Source organism: Coenobita brevimanus, chromosome 105 (assembly GCF_032717465.1).
Source record: "Coenobita brevimanus isolate Jiangsu-jjx chromosome 105, ASM3271746v2, whole genome shotgun sequence".
Taxonomy (NCBI): domain Eukaryota; kingdom Metazoa; phylum Arthropoda; class Malacostraca; order Decapoda; family Coenobitidae; genus Coenobita; species Coenobita brevimanus.
In genome coordinates this window covers 26,933,047-26,951,626 of record NC_137058.1, presented here as the reverse complement: position 1 = coordinate 26,951,626, position 18,580 = coordinate 26,933,047, and the positions used below count along the sequence as shown (strand labels likewise).

General features: G+C 37.7%; 1 protein-coding gene across 1 annotated transcript in view; it reads left to right on the top strand.

The window, feature by feature from the left end:
* sei (potassium voltage-gated channel seizure) overlaps positions 1–18,580 on the top strand; it is a 362,440-nt gene that overhangs the window by 115,097 nt on the left and 228,763 nt on the right. The window contains exon 6 of the mRNA XM_080285287.1: positions 12,779–12,799. Coding sequence (XP_080141413.1) covers positions 12,779–12,799 — 21 coding nt within the window. The remainder of the gene's footprint in view (positions 1–12,778; positions 12,800–18,580) is intronic.

Below are 18,580 nucleotides of genomic sequence, written 5' to 3'. Positions count from 1 at the left end.
GTGATATTAATGTGGAAAAGACAGTATTGCTTCTTGGAATTACATTTGATCATATTCAGCTTTTAATGTCATTGCATAATTGCCTCATTAATTGGAACTTAGCCTAGCCTAGCCCCAGGCTCTGTTTGTATTGGGCAGAATTGGAGTAGATATTGTATGTATGTTTGTACTGTTATGTAGCATCCAGCTTGTACATGCATAATGTGGGTGGACAGCTCTGCTACACGTGTTCAAGCATCAGATCCATAGGTGAAACGTTTTATCACCCAATCACGGCTCGGAGTTCAAATAGGGGACATGAATCTGTTTTACCTAGTCAAAATAATTGGACTATAGATATTAATATTCCGATGCGCAACATCATTTGAAATAATAACCTCTGTGCTGTATTGCTTTAGATAACATTATTGCATGACTTTACTTCCCTGCATGCTTTGTGCGAAGCCAGACTTCTCTGTTGCTTTCTGAAACTTTAATAGATTCTAATATGTGTGCTCTTAGATGAGAAGATATATTATTGTGTAATTTATCTAAGATTCATAAGATTGTTAACTAGAATTGTAAAGAAAGCACTTTTGACTCAACTTGACTCATATTTAGTCAAGTCATCATTTCATCATCAAATAAAATGTGAGTCAAGTTTGTGTTAGACACCGAGATGCTTTGTAAATTTGGATTGGTATTAATATTTTCAAATGTCACTCAGCAAGATGAAAAGTGTGGTGGGATATAATAGGAGTTTAGCTAATTTAATATCCGATAATTTTCTCTCACTGCTACATTGACAAGGAGTAAGTTGGTGGTCTCATCAGGCTAGATTAGTCCATGGTGCTGAATAATAATAATAATAATAATAATAATAATAATAATAAAAATAATAATGATAATACATGAATATTGGAACAACAGTAATCAGTTTTTCATTACTTGAGATGTATTTTATTACCCCTTGGGCTTCAGAATACTGTACTAACTTTGCATTTTTTTTCCAGCTTACATGAAATATTTTTTTTAAGTCAATAGAGACCAGTCACAGCAGAAAAGTAAAAAAATCCTCTTGATTAATGTGGCCTCCCAAAAGTATATTTTGATTCATGTTTTCGCCTGCATATTACAAAATTTCATTTGTTTTTAGCGTATACCAGGTGACTGTTAATTTTGAGAACCCACCACAGTTAAAAGTTTAATGTGATATGACCATAGCATAAATTTTTTGTCAACGAAAGTGAAAGGCATGCAGTTTTGTTCAGTTTCACTCTGCCAAAGAAAGATGATATACTAGAGCCAAAGTAGATTATTTCAAGATGCCTGGACCTTTTGTTAAAAAGAGTGGATTGTAGAGAAGGGAAATATGATTAATAACTGTTGTATGATACATTTGCAACCATAAACAAAGCATTGTAATTTTTACAGATATTTTAATTTGTTCTTCACATACAGTATTTTATTAATTTTGAATGTAAGGTGTTTCACATAATGAAACTCAGTTACCTCCTACTGATATGGTGGATTTCAGGATATTTTTTTCCTTAATATGTATATCAAAGCAAGTATAAATAAAAAAAGCAATCTCTTTTCTTACTGACAGCCCATGGAGTAAATTGAGTCTGCATATCCACCTTATGTTAGGATTGATTCAAGGGTGAAAGGTGACTGTTGTGAATGCTGTCTCTGCCTGTGGTCATCTTGGCTCATACATCACACAGGCTATTTAACTTTAGCATTACCATACAAATATTTCTAGGTTCCAAGTATTTTTTTTATATTAACATTAAACTGCCATTCATATTCTTCAAGACTGAATATTTTTCACTCAATATTAGTGGAATTGCAACTGAAGAACTTGTTTTATGTCTCTGAAGCATTAGTTTTATGTCTCTCCAAGTTCAAGAATCAGATGGGATGCTGTCGATCATTATTTCCTGTATGTTTGTAAACTAGGAATATCCTGCATTAGACTCTCACCTACAAGATAAAACCACTGAATGATAGAAATGATAGAGAAACAGTAACTAAAGACTTACTGATCTTGCAGCTGTATTAGAGGGCTAGAGATGGGAGGAGGAAGAGGTAAGACTCAGCATCTCCTGTAATCAGTTCCAACCTATAACCCCTCCCATCTCAGACTGCCATCCTGCCTAACTTGCTTAAGATTCTAATCCATTGGCTGCATATTTCATATTGCTCAGTGGCAGAATAAAACATTACCGGTCCACATCCTTTCCATAGTGCTTCTCTGTGACAGACACTATGTTTTACACTCATGTTACAGCACAACATTCTAGATGAAGAGATGACAAAATTAGGCAAAGTTAAAGTGGACAGTGTAGTGTTTGAAATAGTGTTGTTCATCCTCTCAGCTCACAGAGAGATGTATGACTAATGTTTGAGATACAAGTCCTTTTAACTGCATCCTATAGAGGGAAATTGCATTATTGCCAACATTTTTCTATTTCACTTTAACTTTTCATCATATATTTTGAAAAATTAAGGTATTAATGACACAATATATGAATTTTGCAGATGTATAATTTGATAAAACAGTAAGCAACAATTATATTGACTTCTTAGTTAAAAAGGGAAATTGAAGGTTTTTCGTGGTTAAAAGTTATCCAAAATACTATAATCATAGTACAGCAAATATTATAAGTAAATTGCATTTAGGTTACACAGGAATATATATATATATATGGTGTGATGTAGGGAGCCAAGGGACCCAGTGATTAGTACTGCAAGATAGTACAGTACTTAATAATGTGCATGTGTACAGACGTGTAGTCATTGTCTTATTATTGGTATATCATGTACTTTTATTTATATCTGTGTATTTCTTCCATATGAGCCCAGGACTGAGAAACCCATGGATCTCTTAAAATAGTTGATTTAATATTTGGTTCCTGTGTTTATATACCCAGAGCTCAAGTGGGAAAAGTTTAGTAAGTTTTAATATCAGAAATACCATATACAGTAGCATTGTATTATTGCTGGACCATTTCTTTGTTCTATACTGTTTGGATCTTCTTTTCACAGTGCTATAAGTTGTTCAGAAAGAAGAAATTATATCTATATTGTGGTGTTGTGTTTACTGTGCACAGGTCTATATATCTAGCTGTATCTATAGACAGATGCCTTAATCCTGTAAGGGGTGGCCACAAATGAGTTGCCTCCATGCCACCCCGTCCTCCACCATCAGGCCAACCTCATTCCAGTTCAGGCCTCTTTTCTTTCATATACCTGTCCACACTATCACTCCATTACTGTAAACACAACCTCACTGTGTGAATGAAATTTCTTCTACAGGACAGTTTATCAGACCATTCACGTGGAATTTCTTGGCAGATTTTTAGTTTAGCATCGGTTGTTTTGGATTGAGTAAAGCTTTCTCTCTCTCTCTCTCTCTGTCTCTCTCTCTCTCTCGTATTCTGTGGCATGGTTTGAGTAAATATGATAACCTTCCGGAAAATTGGTCTTTGTTGATTATTGAGTAATTGGGTGGATATATCAGTCCAGTCCAGGTGATTGGATAATAGATAGATAGGTGGCTAGATACATATTTATTGTTACCCAAGCAGAAAGTCATAAAAAATATGATTATTATTAAATTGGTCCACTTACATTTTCATTCAGTTTTATTTGTAGTGTGATTTTACCACTGATTTTTACTACAGTACTTAGAAATATATAGCATTTGTATTGCACGTATATTTAAATTCTGATCTTTTTGACTTTTATTGATTTAAATCCACAGTAATTTGACTTTGAACAATGCTACTGTATGTTTTTGAGTAAAGTAAATATTTTCTCAATCTCCCAAATCACATAAAGAATTTGTGTGTCAATATTGAACCCACAGTGCAAATGATTATATGTATTTCAGTATTTATTTTTTATTTTGCTTGAGCAGCTTAGTCCTCATCCTTGCAATGTCTGATGGTGTCCTAACTTGCCCTTTGTGTTGGTGTTTCTGCATCATTGGTTGTGCGTCAGTCTCAAGCTTGAATTGTCATTGGTAAAGGAGGCTCCACAGTATCTCTTCCTTACAGAATTACTATAGGTCTATTTTTGGGACATTAATATAAATCGTGTATGTTATTTTCTCTCTTCCATGCTTTCTGGGTCCCACCTTACCGCATCCTTAGTTGGGAAAAAGAGCTTGGGATGATGATGATGGTGGTGATGATTGTTACTTAACCTTGAAGCCAGATGATGTCCTTTTTCATCACTACTTTGTCGCCAGACTGTTTTATTCAGCTTAGGGAAGGCTTCTCATATTGAAGGAGCATATTAATATTTTATACAACCCCTTCAGTTGAAAGAGTCTGACATCATCTGAATATAACCATTAGGAGATGGCGATGAATGAAAGAGACATCCTGAGGTCAGGGGTTAAGGCAATTTTATGCAGATTCTGAAAAGAGATAAGTAACATAATACAGTATTAAAAATAATAATGGTAATTAATGATAATAATAATAAAGATAATAGTAAAGTGTATGGTAATAATAATAATAAGAAGAAAAAGCTGTAATATACAAAATAATTACAGTAGTTACAGTAGAGTCAAGAAAGCCTCCTGAGACCTTGAGAGTATGACATTTTGTGTACAGTTTCATATGTTCTTTTCTTCATCAAGTATCTCAAAGTAAATACAGTATAACTTAACAGCTGACTTACAGTACATGAGTGTGTTGGATGTTATGATATTACAGTATTCATGCCAACAGTCACTGTAAAATGTTTTGAAGTTCAGTATTTCATGTAATTCTCAGTAGTCTTAAAAGAATGACATTTGGAATAAGACTTACTTTAATAGATTTTTTATTTTTATTGTGGAAGTAATCTTGAATAATATTGACTTTAACTGTTTTACTCTTTAGGATTCACGTATCATTCTTTATCTGTATTCCCCTCGCTGAAGAGATAATTTTTAAAATGAATGCGTACCATTTATTTTTAATTATTTGCTTTTAAAAATCAATGCTTTATTTTCTTATTTACAATTATTTATTTATTTTAATTATTTTGCAAATGCTAAGACTGTATTTTTTTTTACTAATGTATTTACTTTAAAAAAAATGTCCTGTTCTAAACATTTATCTTTCATTTTTTTATTTATTTTTTTGTCACAGGGCAGCCAAGTTACCTGTATAAAGAATGTCTGGTACACCATAAATGGCCACTGAGCTTAGATAGTGTAATATTGTATTTATTAGCAAATTACTGGTAACCTTTTCACTCAAATTTCATCCATTCATCCATCCATCCATCATCCAATCTTACATTGCCCCAAGAGGAGCGTAGGAGCCCTGGGCTAGGCAGTTGGTCTCGACATTTAAGATGAGAGTGACCAGCCTCACTCATCCCTGAGTGGCATTACATGAGCAATCAACCCCAACCATGCCTTGGATATAAACCTTCACCGGCTCAATCTGACTGGAGCGCAATAATTACCCACTAAACCACCAGGTGCCAAATTCGGTTATATGGTTACCACCCAGCGTAGTAAATGGTTTCCTGGTGTACAAGAAACCATTTGGCTTGTCACTCAGTGCAGAGTCACCCACAGGCAAAAGGAAAAGGAAAGAATGAAGGAAAGAAAGACAGAAGAGGGAGTGTAAAGTCACCCATAGGCAGAAGGACAAGGAAAGAATGAAGGATAAAAAGACCTAAGAGGATGGAAGGAAAGAAGGATGGAAGAGAGGAAAGGGCAGACACCCGAGAGCGGCAATACATCGAGTGAGTGGATGGTGAGCGCCCCCACCTACCATTAATATTACACTATTTTTCACTTTGTTTCATATTAGAAATGTCACCACTGGACAATTTCATTCAGCTTAATGGGAATCTCTTACACTGATGGGCTTAATGAAAACTACACCTAACCCCTGAAGTTTGAAAAATATATCCAGAGCTGAATAAAATTGAATGAAAGATACATCATCAGATTGAAGGGGTTAACCCAGGAGCACTGCTAGAAGTTGAGGACATTTAGAGCTTAGCCTAGAGCCACTGAGAGAGATGTTGATGTGGTTGTAGTGGGAAGTGGTAGGAGATGGATTGGCCATATGAAAAAATGGAGAGCGAGAGATTGACTGTTGACAAGATTAAGCTCTTCCCACAACTTGAATACTAAGCTGTGGTTGCTTGAAACTTGATGAGTCAAAGTATTGAGGCAGGAATGAGTCTCCTTGGTTACTAGCCAGACTGCTCCTCCTTTCCAGTCTGACTATTATTGATCATTAACTGAGCAAAGAGGGATTTGGGATCTTTGTCAATTTAGATTAAATGCACTTCAGGAAAGTGTATGTGAATGAGGTGGAAGGGGGAGAGGGAGATCAAGGAAGAGGTGGTGTGATGGGGTAGAGAGGGACATTCGTCAGATTAGATTAAATGCTGTACAGGAAAGTGTTTGTGAATAAGGTGGAAAGGGGAGAGGGAGATCAAGGAAGAAGTGATGCAGTGGGGTGGAGAGGGACATTTGTCAGGTTAGATTTGATGCAGTACAGCAAAAGTACAGTATATGTGAAAGTGGTGGAGAGGGAGAGGGAGATCAGGGATGAGGTGATGTGATGGGGTAAAGGACATGAATGGAAGTGGTGTGAGTTGGAAGGTGTGCAGCCTGGCAGAGGACAAGGTGACATGGAGGCAATTTAAAGCTGCCTTCTGTGGGACAAGTGTATGAGTGTAGATTGATGGATAGATCATATGTTGGTTTGGCAGTGGTATTTCATTTACAGTTGCATTTGATAATCCCTTTTCACATTTGGGTTTCTGAACTGTTGAAGAAATTTTCCAACCATTCTAGCCTCTAACTTGCTTTAACATCACTGGGTTATTTAGCAAGGTCTCCGTAGGTGTTGACAGAGTTGTGGGACAGTTTAAAGGACGTATTGACAACAACTGTAAATTCTATTTACACTCTCCTGGAAGTTGTCAGTGAAGCACACAAAAGTAAAAATGGTGAAAACAGTAACAGCCAACACCATTTTACTTCTTGGAAAAAACAGTAAAAATAATAGTAGCCGGTACAATATTACCCCCTTCAAAATGTAATGACCTGAGGCTAGGTTATTGGATCCCAGTACCTTTAAGGTTAGAGAACCACTCAGCTTCACTTGATGGGATTACACAATTAGAAAAACTTCCAGTCATGTCTTGAGGATCAGATCTTTAGAAGGTTGTCACATCAACTAGGGCATTCTAACCACTAGACCACCAGGCAACTTTATTGTTGTTATAGTAGATGTATTTATTCACTCATCTGTAATTGTAAAGGCCTCAGTGATATTTTGTTACCCTTTATATGATGTTACACCATGAGATCAGTGAGCCACTTAGTTAACCTCAGCAGCATGACAATGTTTTTTCACGTTTAGTACCATTTCCCGATAATTTTGTTCACTCAGGATAGATTTTTTTCTTATTTTCTTAATTTTTTTTCCCCTTCAGTACAAGAGGCCTTTCTTTAGCTGAGTAAAATCATTGGGTAACAGGCAGAACAAAGTAAAAAGAATGTCACTCACATTCAAGTAAGTAATCATCCACAGTGAAGAGAGTAAGATTCTGTTATGGCTGCCCTCTTTCTTTTGGTCTTTTGATTATTGAAATACTGTACTATTTTCTTATTTTGTTCCATTGTACTTTGGCAGAGCACCATAAAATTGTCATATATCATGATACAAATTTACTGTTGTATGTGAAAAGAATTTGCAACATAAACTGTAGAAAACCAATAATATTTATCTAAAGATAATTATTAATAATGTTTGAAAATGAGTGTACTTGATGAGATGCTTTAAAGCCAGGCAGTTTTGACTCCTTCACCAAAGTGAAGTATACCAGTATTAGATTTTTTTTTCCCTTGATCTGTCCAGATTATTATATCAGGAGATGGAGACTGAATTGGAGAGATTAGATAAAGCTTTCATTTTTCCCATTTGTGTTGAAGAGGGATGTTTTCATGGGGTGGTACTTACTTAAGGAGTGGAGGTGCCCAGTAACAAACATTCCTCAACTCCCTTCCCTCCCAAAAATGGGTTGTGGACTGCAGGAGGAGGGCAACTTCAGCCTGCAGTCCAATGGCTTCACATTTCAGATGAACCTGGGGCTACAGCTACTACTGGTACTGTTCCTTTCACTGCCAGGCTGCTCTCTCTAGCTCGGTAAAATGTTTGGGTTCTGTAACAATAAAATAAATATAGCATCTTTTAATTAATTTGTGAAACCAATTGATTGTCCAGTAATTATCTCTTTTAACACAAGGACATTTTAATATATTTTATTCTCGTTACCTCCAAACAGTTTGATTCAGATCAAGGAATGCCTCACATTCTGAAGAGGTTGCTGAAAGCTGTATTGAACCCCTCCAGTTTGAAAAGTCTCTCCTAAGCTGAATACATTCATCTGGATACGGCAAGAATGAAATTCAAAAGATATCGTAGTGACTATGATAACTTCTTTTTAAAATGTTCGTGCTACCTCTGCATAGTTTTTATTATTACTGTTATTATTATTATTATTATTATTATTATTATTAGTGGTAGTTGGGGGCAGTAACCATCCACTCACTCGATGTGGTGCTGCTCTCAGGTGTCTGCCCTTTGCTCTCCTCCATTCTTCTTTCCTTCCATCCTCTTCTGTCTTTCTTTCCTTCATTCTTTCCTCGTCCTTCTGCCTACAAGTGACTTTACACTCCCTCTTCTGTCTTTCTTTCCTTCATTCTTTCCTCTTCCTTCTGCCTGTGGGTGACCCTACACTGAGTGACAAGCCAAATGGTTTCCTGTACTCCAGGAAACCATTTACTACGCTGGGTGGTAACCATATAACCATATTTTGGCGCCAGGTGGTTTAGTGGGTAATTACAGCGCTCCAGTCGGATTGAGCCAGTGAAAGATTTTATCAGGGTGTGATTGGGGTTTATTGCTCACGTAATGCCATTCGGAGATGAGTGAGGCTGGTCCCTCTCATCTTAAATGTCAGGACCAACATGCCAAGCCCTGGGCTCTTACGCTCCTCATGGGGCAATGTAGGATTGGATGGTGGATGGATGGATTATTATTATTATTATTAATGGTGGGTGGGGGAGCTCACCATCCACTCACTCGATGTAGTGCTGCTGTTGGGTGTCTGCCCTTTCCTCTCCTCCATTCTTCTTTCCTTCCATCCTCTTCTGTCTTTCTTTCCTTCATTCTTTCCTTGTCCTTCTGCCTACGGGTGACTTTACACTGCCTCCTCTGTCTTTCTTTCCTTCATTCTTTCCTCTTCCTTCTGCCTGTGGGTGACTCTACACTGAGTGACAAGCCAAATGGTTTCCTGTACGTTACAGGAAACCATTTACTATGCTGGGTGGTAACCATATAACCAAATTTTGGTGCCTGGTGGTTTAGTAGGTAATTTTTGCACTCCAATCAGATTGAGCCGGTGAAGGTTTATATCCAAGGAGTGGTTGGGGTTGATTGCTCATGTAATGCCACGCAGGGATGAGTGAGGCTGGTCACTCTCATCTTAAATGTCAGGACCAACTGCCTAGCCCCGGGCTCCTACGTTCCTTATGGGGCAGCGTAGGATTGGATGATGGATGGATGGATTATTATTATTATTACACTTAACCCTCGACTATCACGGGTTCCGCTATAGCGTATCTCGTTATCACGCCCATATAAAAAACTACCCAAATACCTTTATCATGCACTAAATGCCTGCTATCTTGCACCACAAATATTCGAAAATTTCAAAAAGACCAGGCTCCAGTTCTCCGCCCAGCCAACAAAAGCTTCACTCCGTGATTGGTCGTGTGATGTCAGTGCCAGCCAAGCGCTGATTGGCCGCCCGACCGAGTCTCCTGCCCGCCAAACCATTCAAGTGTGCGCCCTCAGATCATGAACAGTGATAGCAAGAACAATAACCTTTTTTATGATATGACCATGGCCAACGTACCCCCTCCTCGTCCCCCTACCATCACCCAACATAATGCTGCGGCACCTGGCAGGGAAATAAAGAGGAGGAAGAACCTAAGTTATGCAGATAAACTGGAAATGTGAAACTTGTAGAGAATGGTGAGACCAAGCAAAGTGTGGGGAAGAAACATAACATCAATGAATCAACTGTGAGGGGTATTTATAAGAATCGTGATCACATCATAAAACATGCTCATTTTTAGACTATTATATATTAATATGTGGTACAAAAAAGGTATCTTAGGGGTAAATATTGAGGTCATGGCACCAATTAGAATTATTACCATAAGTTCTTCAATTCGGCTATTGCAGTTTCGGCTATAGCGCAACCATAGCGGGACCAATTTGGAGTGATAGCCGAGGGTTGAGTGTATTATTATTATAATTATTATTATTATTATTGTTATTATTGGTTATTATTGATAGTTTTTTTTGGGGGGTAGGGGTAAATCTGTCACTGTCAAGGGGATAGAAACAATCCCAGTTTTACTCCTCTGAAAAAGAGGGGATAGTCAAGGAAAAAAATAAAAATAAATTGACATCCTCACATTGAAGGGGCTAATTTATAGTTATGGTGCATCAGTTTGTAGTTATTTTATTTGCATTCCCAAATTAATATATAGTGTACTTTATACTGTATTTTGATTTTACGCTTGGCCTAATTTATATATTGATTTTTATTTTGGCCTGTATTCTTCCCCTAATCAACATGCATTATTCTTTTACTCTTGCCATGATTTATAGAGACTTTTTTAATGCATATTTTTTAAATGTTTGTTATTACCTGTTTGCTGTATTAGTATGCTTGTTTAGTTTGTTTTATGAGTGACTATTACTGATCCTCTGCTATAACTTTGTTTTATTTTCTGTAGGATGACGGGGTCTTTATTTGGTTAATTTTTGCCACCTCTAGATAATTTTACTCAGCGTAGGACAGACTTTCTGTACCCGAGAGGTTTGACATGAGGCTATTCATGAAGGAAGACCAGAGGAGCCATAATCAACAACCTGATTAAATGGTGGTGAGAGACTGAATTTTTTTTTTCCCCCCCCTCCATCCAGAGTTCCTCCACAGTGCAACATCAGTGCTTCAAGGAGAAACTTAAAGGCACCATGTGTCCAGAATACATTGTCCTCCATTTTCTCAGTTTTGGTTTTAGGCCATACGGCATTACTCTGTGAAGCTCCTCGTATACTCTTCGTTAACACATTCACTACTTGAGGTCCTCCTTATGCTGAGCAAAATTGACTAGTGGTGGCTGGATTGAAATATCGTGTGACGAGGTTAATTCCTTCCTTTATCACCATTTGTTTTGATTCCTTCCTTTATCACCATTTGTTTTGATTCCCTGCTTTATCACCATTTGTTCTGATTCTCTGCTATAGCAGTATATGTTCTAATTCCCTTCTGTATCACTGTTTTGATTCTGTCTGACCAGTGTTTGTTTTGCTTCCTCGCTTTTATCTTTTAAATTAATTCCTTTTCCCATCACTTTTTGTGTTGATTTCTTTCTTTATCTGTGGTTGATTTTTTCTCACCATATCACTGTTTTAATTGCCTACTTTATCATTGTTTTGATTTCTGGCTTTATTACAATGTTTTGTTTTCATTGTGGTTGATGTTTGTTTGTTTGTTTGTTTGTTTGTTTTCTACACCACCAACTTACTCTTGCATTTATATCCCTTCATCGCAATTATTTATTTTGTATATATTATTGCTATCCCTAGACAATTCTATTCAGCTTAGGAGAGTCTTTTAGAGCTAGAGGGATTAGTCATAGCCTTCCTTAATTTCTTCAGCATCAATGGTCTCTCCTGACTTGAGTAAAATTATCTAGAGGTTGCAAGAATGAGCTAAAAAAAAGAAAAAATATCATCGTGTTGAAATGATTCTCTTGCTGTGTGACATTTGTTTTCTGTTTAATCAGTTTTTTTTTTTTTTTCTCCCAAGCTTTTTTATTTTTTATTCTTTGATCCATTACTTATTTTTATATGTTTACTCATTCAACCATTAGTTTGTATTTTTCTCTGTGCTCATTTATGATAATTGTGTTTATTTACTTAGAGTAGTAGAGTTGTGTCATTGGTGTTTAAATAACATTATTTATTTTTCAGTCCTGGGTTTTTGAACATTTTTTGCCATATGAGTTTGATTTTGATTTATATTTGATTATTTCCTGCCAATTCAGTCTCTTTCAAAACCCTGCTTTATTGTGATAATTTCTTTCTTTATAAGTTTCTTTCAGTACCCCTTGCTTTATATGGGATCATTTCCTGCCCCATTAGTTTCTTTTTAATACCATGGATTATGTTGTTACTTGTTCAAGTCCGTTTTTCTTGATAATTTCATACTAAGTCAGTCGTCTTAGTATCCTGCCTCATCATTTTTACTTGTTTAATTCCCTGCTACTTCATGTTACTTATTTAATTCCCAGCTACCTCATGTTAACTTGTGTAATTCCCTGTTTCATCATGTTTCTTGTTTAAAACCCTGCCTTATCATGTTTACTATTTAATTCCTTGCTTCATCATGTTAGTTGTTTAATACCCTGCTTCATTTTGGTAATTTTCTGCCTCAGCAGTTTCTTTTAATACTTCCTGTTTCATCATGTTACTTGTTTAATTCCCTGCTTTACCATGTTATTTGTTTACTTCCCTTGCATTATCCTGGCGTTTGTTTTGGTTGTCCTCCTGCCTGGGTCGGTTGCCATGGGTTTCTCTGCGCGTGTGGTGCCGCCAACATTCCACGGGGGCCTCCAACTCCTTTCACCCCTGCCCTGTGTCTCAACTCTTATCTAATTGTTTCTCTGACATTTTTTCAGCAGGAGGCAGACGATGAAAAGGTAAACTATATGCCCAAGCACCCCCACTCCCTCCCCCTCCCCCCCAAAAAAAAAACTTATTAAAAGCTTTAAAAAGCGACTTGCACATAATTGCCTCATGACACTTCTTATGTGCAGCCTGCAACACCTTTATTTCATATTATTAACTATTTTTTGTTTGTTTTTTTATTCATTGAGGCTACGTTTTTAAGTGTGTGGCATATAATCACCTGTACTAAAGAGTATTTCCATATACTGTTTCCAAGTTACTAATTTGCACCCCATACACCGTGTTGATACACTACATGCCTCACCTTCACTGCTGTAATAATGTGTGAAATAACATTGATGTGCGTTACTCACAATATATGCAAAGAATTAACCCCCAGAAGCCTGTCTTAGTGCGCAGAGTTTGGATTCATATTGGATTCACCATGGTCTTTGTTTATGGAAGATTTCACATATATATTGAAACTCAATAATATCACCCAAAATTAATCAAGAGCACCACTCAAGGCACTGTAGAGTATCTGGGTGTGAATATGAAAAAAGAATATCATATCCCTTAGACTTCCCTAATACACTGAAGCTCAGCTGTAGTCCTGCCAGCCTTTAAAATGATGTAAGCATTAGTTGTGTATGAATGTGTGATTTCTGGCGGTCTTTTTTTAGCCACCTCAGTAATTCAGTGACTTCTTTTAATCATCTATTCTTGTGACTTCCAAATAATTTTCTTTAGCTAAGGAAAAGCCTTGTTTAGTGAGGGGATAAGTGAATGCTAGATCTAACCCCTCCAGCTTGAAAAGTGTCTCCAAAGCTGAATAAAATTGTCTGGAATTAGCAGGAATAAAATGAAATGTCATTTGATTGAAGAGGAAGAAAGCAATTATGTCTGCTTCATTCTAACTGCCCTCAGATGAATTTACATGGCTTACCCATATAGAAATGACTTTTCAAATTGGAGGGGTTAAATATAGCATTCATTAACCCCTCCACCATTAGAGTTCTTGCCTGAGTTGAATAAAATCATCTGGTAGTAGCAAGAATGAAATAAAGAAGGCATAACGAAGATACATACTGTACTTTACCACAGTAAGGCTGTTTGTTCTTAGCCATTGCCTTGTAAATGCCCAAATATCACTCGTCCTTTAATTTTTATGCAAGAATATCACACATTCATTAAATTTCCAACAGTATTTCTTCGATGCTGAATTGTGCAGGAAATAGCAGCGAGAGCTAAAGTGAGCATGTGCTGCCTTCCTCCACCTCCTGTTAGGGAACGCGGCAGCTTGTATTTCGGCAGTGCATGGCTCAAGTGACGGGTTTTATACATTTCACTCACCGTTTTCTTTGTGTCCCCACGCCTGTGATCTTTTGACCCTTGGCCTTTCATCCTTGCCTCTTGTCGCTCCCTGGAAACACTAATGGTCTTCTTACCTCTTCCATGCTCAATCCAGGAAAACGAGAAGGTAAATCGGGAAGCCATATTATTCTACCTGCCCCTCCCATGGTACCGTTTGTCTGCCTGGTGCCCCATTGTCGTGTTGTGCAGTTAACCCTTCACCCCGCCTTACCCCACCTTGCCCCAGAAAGCGTCATACTCAACTAAAAAACAAAAGCCCATTGAGTTCCTTGCTTTTTGTAGTTTTCAGAATTCTGAAATTTCTAACTAAAACCCATCGGCTTCCATGCTGTTTGTAGTTTTCAAAATTTTGTTAGTAGATAAGAAGGACCATATGAATTCACATACTGTAAATGGAAACTGTAAATTTTTTTAATACCTTAACTTGGCCCAAAATTTAATCCTTTTGCAGCTTATTTCAAGCAACAAAATGGCAGAAAAGACAATGCTATGGCTCAACATGCATTCCATAGCACGTCTTCATGATGAGCATCATACTGCATCGTTGATCTCTTGTTACAGCTTAGCATTGAAGATGGAGATATGGCAATTTTAGGCCAAGTTAAAGTAAGAAGAGTATAACAAGTGGGCAGTTGGGGGTAGCGGGTGTGTCTCGTACCCATCCTGAGATATATCCTGGCTTGAGACTCGGCCACGTATCATCAGAGACCAGTCAGTGTCTGAACGTTCTCCCCATCACTACTTTGTTAGGGACCGCCAATCCTTATTTCCCCCACTTCCCAGTAAACTGTTTTTCAGATGCCATAGGACTGCTGACCACTTTCCTCTGACCTCCATACCTAATCTTCTGTGCTAGAAGTTGTGTGTTTGGTTGAGAGAGAGAGAGAGTGTGTGTGTGTGTGTGTGTGTGTGTGTGTGTGTGTGTGTGTGTGTGTGTGTGTGTGTGTGTGTGTGTCCCTGTTCTGTGACATTGGTGTCTGTTTTGTAATTTTGTGTATGCTTTCAGAAACTGCTTGTTATCTGTTGTAAATGTTACAGTGTTCAGGATAGTATGTACTAAAAGAAAACATGCTTGAATTTTCATTAAAGTTAGCAGTCTTTTAGGTTGAACAGTGTTACTTTGGGTAGTGGCTTAATTATACATGGTTATGTATTTCATTTATATACAGTATTGGCTTTTGGTTGAAAATTTTTTTTAATGAGCCTTGGCAATGCATGTATAATCCCATTTGTTTGAATGTATAGGATCCCAACCAAATTAATTTATATACATATATATTGATTTAGAAGTATGAAAGATAAATGTATTTGAATAGACCATACATACATTAAAGCTTTCTCTAAATACTCCATTGCATGCTTGTTCATACTCCATATGTGTTGGCTGTTAAAATTTCCTTTGGTATTAGTGCCTGAAAGTGATATTCCTGTCAGTTACATGTAGTGTGGTGTATTGTTTAACCCTTTCATTGTTGTGGGCTTTGAATGGAGGTAGATGCTGAGAATTACTTACGGATGTTGTGAATTAGTTAGAGCCTCAACCAGGATTTACCACCACTACACCCTGACACTACCCAAAGCCTTCGTAGGCCAGGGTTGGGAATGTTACTGTAAGGTTTGTATTGTAGGTCAGCCCATTCAGATGCTTATGTTCTTTGAATATGCAATGTAATATAGAAAAAATATGTACAGTATTGTGATATCATATTGTGAAGATAGATAAGCTGTAGTTTTTTCCTTAGATATTTGTATTATTTCATGGAATAACAGATCATGTTGATATGGAACACTGAAGCAGTTACTGTACATAACAGGTCTTTTTTTTTTTTTCCCCCCCCATGGATTGCGGAATTACCGGTATCTTTTTTTATCCCACCCCCTGGTGCACAAAAAATGAAGGATTTTTTTTTATTTTTTATTTATTTATTTTTATTATAAACTTGAAGATAAACATCCAGGGCATCATGTGGTGAAAAGAAAAAAAGATCTCTCTCTCTCTCTCCATCTTTGCATAGCACCATGCATGAGTTTGCGTCGGGGTCGTGTTGTTTACGATGATGCACAGCCTGAGCTGTGGCTCGCGGTGTCACGATACCCAGCCTGAGCTGTGGCTTGCAATCCATGGGTTAAGTTTAGGGTTATAATTCTTTGTGTGCATTGAAACTTTACTTTGTAAACAGCAGTTAAGCTCTCCCAATATGCTCTTACGTCATAAAACTCTCCCTTGCTTTGCAGATCGTGTTCATTGGATATCTTTGTTATTGTAATTATCGTCACAGGAGATGGTGATGATTAACCCTTTAACCGCGGGTGTCATCCCAGAATGACATTGCAAAAACTGGACCAAACCGCGGGTGTCATTCTCGAATGTTTGTGAACATTTTGAATACCGCGCGTTTTTTCCGTGCGCCAATTGTTTCAAGGGAGAGTAGCTATTAAGTTCTTTCATTCCAGCTGACCCCCACCTCCCTCCTCCCACCCCCCGGGCCCCCTATCCCACCCCTGACCAAACACACATCAGTATCTGTCCAGCTGTGTGAGTGACAACACCGCTGATGTGGCAGTGAAGTGCGGGCAATTACAGTGCCTTTTACCTGCCTCATTGAACACAGAGTGGGTGTTTATCATATGTGCAGTGTTCATATATGTTTATAGTATTATTATCAGAATGAGGTTGGCATTTGGTAATGGTGTGTGAGCGAAAAATAGTGATTACAACACCGCTGATGTGGCAGTGAAGTGCGGGCAATTACAGTGCCTTTTACCTGCCTCAGTGAACACAGAGTGGGTGTTTATCATATGTGCAGTGTTCATATATGTTTATAGTATTATTATCAGAATGAGGTTGGCATTTGGTAATGGTGTGTGAGCGAAAAATAGTGATTACAACACCGCTGATGTGGCAGTGAAGTGCGGGCAAATACAGTGCCTTTTACCTGCCTCAGTGAACACAGAGTGGGTGTTTATCGTATGTGCAATGTTCATATATGTTTATAGTATTATTATCAGAATGAGGTTGGCATTTGGTAATGGTGTGTGAGCGAAAAATAGTGATTTTAGATCGCTCAATTCTAATGGCACTGCCCATCCAGTGATAGTCAACGAAATCATGAAACCTACATCATTGCAAACCCGAAGGTTAGTACTTTCTAATGCTACCTTATTTTTCGCTCTAGATTTATTCTGTGCAGAGTTATAAAAGTTTAAAGTTTGTTTACATTTTGGCTGGAACCCCCGCGGGAGAGGCCAGTCGGGGCAAAACAATGCCCGCGGTTAAAGGGTTAATATTAGCCTTTGTATTTACCTAATTGTGATATACAGGAAATGAGCTATGCTCGTGGGGTCCTGTCTCTGTTTCTCAGTAAGTCAAATTTAGCTTTAACCCCTAACAGGCGGATGACGTTACATAACGTCCGTGTGTGAGGAGGCGGGCGACATTACGTAACGTCCAGCCATTTTCAGTCCTAATTTAATGGTGAAATTGGATGATAAGGCATCTATGTCACCTACTGTCCTGCCCTCTACTCTCCCAGGCCTTGAAACAAGTAAAATAGAATATACATATAGAGGTTGTGGTGTTATAATTGTTCAAGTAAAATAGTACAGTATATACAGTACATACGTAGGTTTTATTGTTATAAGTGTTCAAGTATAATAGAAAACACATACATAAGATTTTGAAGACAATGAATAGTGTAAAGAATGCATAAATGATAAATATAGTGTTCAGTGGTGAAGAACAAGCAAATGAGTAAATAGTTTGCTAGCCTCACCCCAGGCGTGCCTGGTGATAATCTGCCTGCCCGCACTCCTCCCCTCCTCCTCCCACAGCCAGCAGAGACATATTACCTTGCATGTAACATCTCATGCCATCATTTTCATCCATTTTCATCGATTGGTGCATGTTTAGGCTTATTCATTGATACATTATTTTTTCCGAAAATATGCCGCCCTACACAGTCGTATATTTGACAAGTTGCCCGCCCATAAGGGGTTAAACTCCTTTAAGTTTTTAGACTGGACAGTCTCTTTGTCCAGGCTATTCCACAGGTTTGTACATCAGTAAGGAAAACTATATTTCTTGATATCGTTCATGCAGCTTGGCTTCTTCAGTTTCATTCCGTGTCCTCTTGTTACTCTCTTATCCCATAAAAACAGATCTTTGTCAATTTTATCTACTCCCATCATGGTCCTGAACACTGCGAACATGTCGCCTCTCTCTCTTCTTTCTTCTAAGGAAGACAAATCCAGCTTTTCCAGCCTCTCTCTGTACAACAGATCTGCCAGACCATGGACCATTTTGGTTGCTGTTCTTTGTATTCTCTCAATCTTGTTTATATCTTTCTTTTTGTGTGGAGACCACACTACTGCTGCGTATTTTAACCTGGGGCAAATCATGGCCACTATCTATTTTTTCATCATCTCCTCATTCATATAAT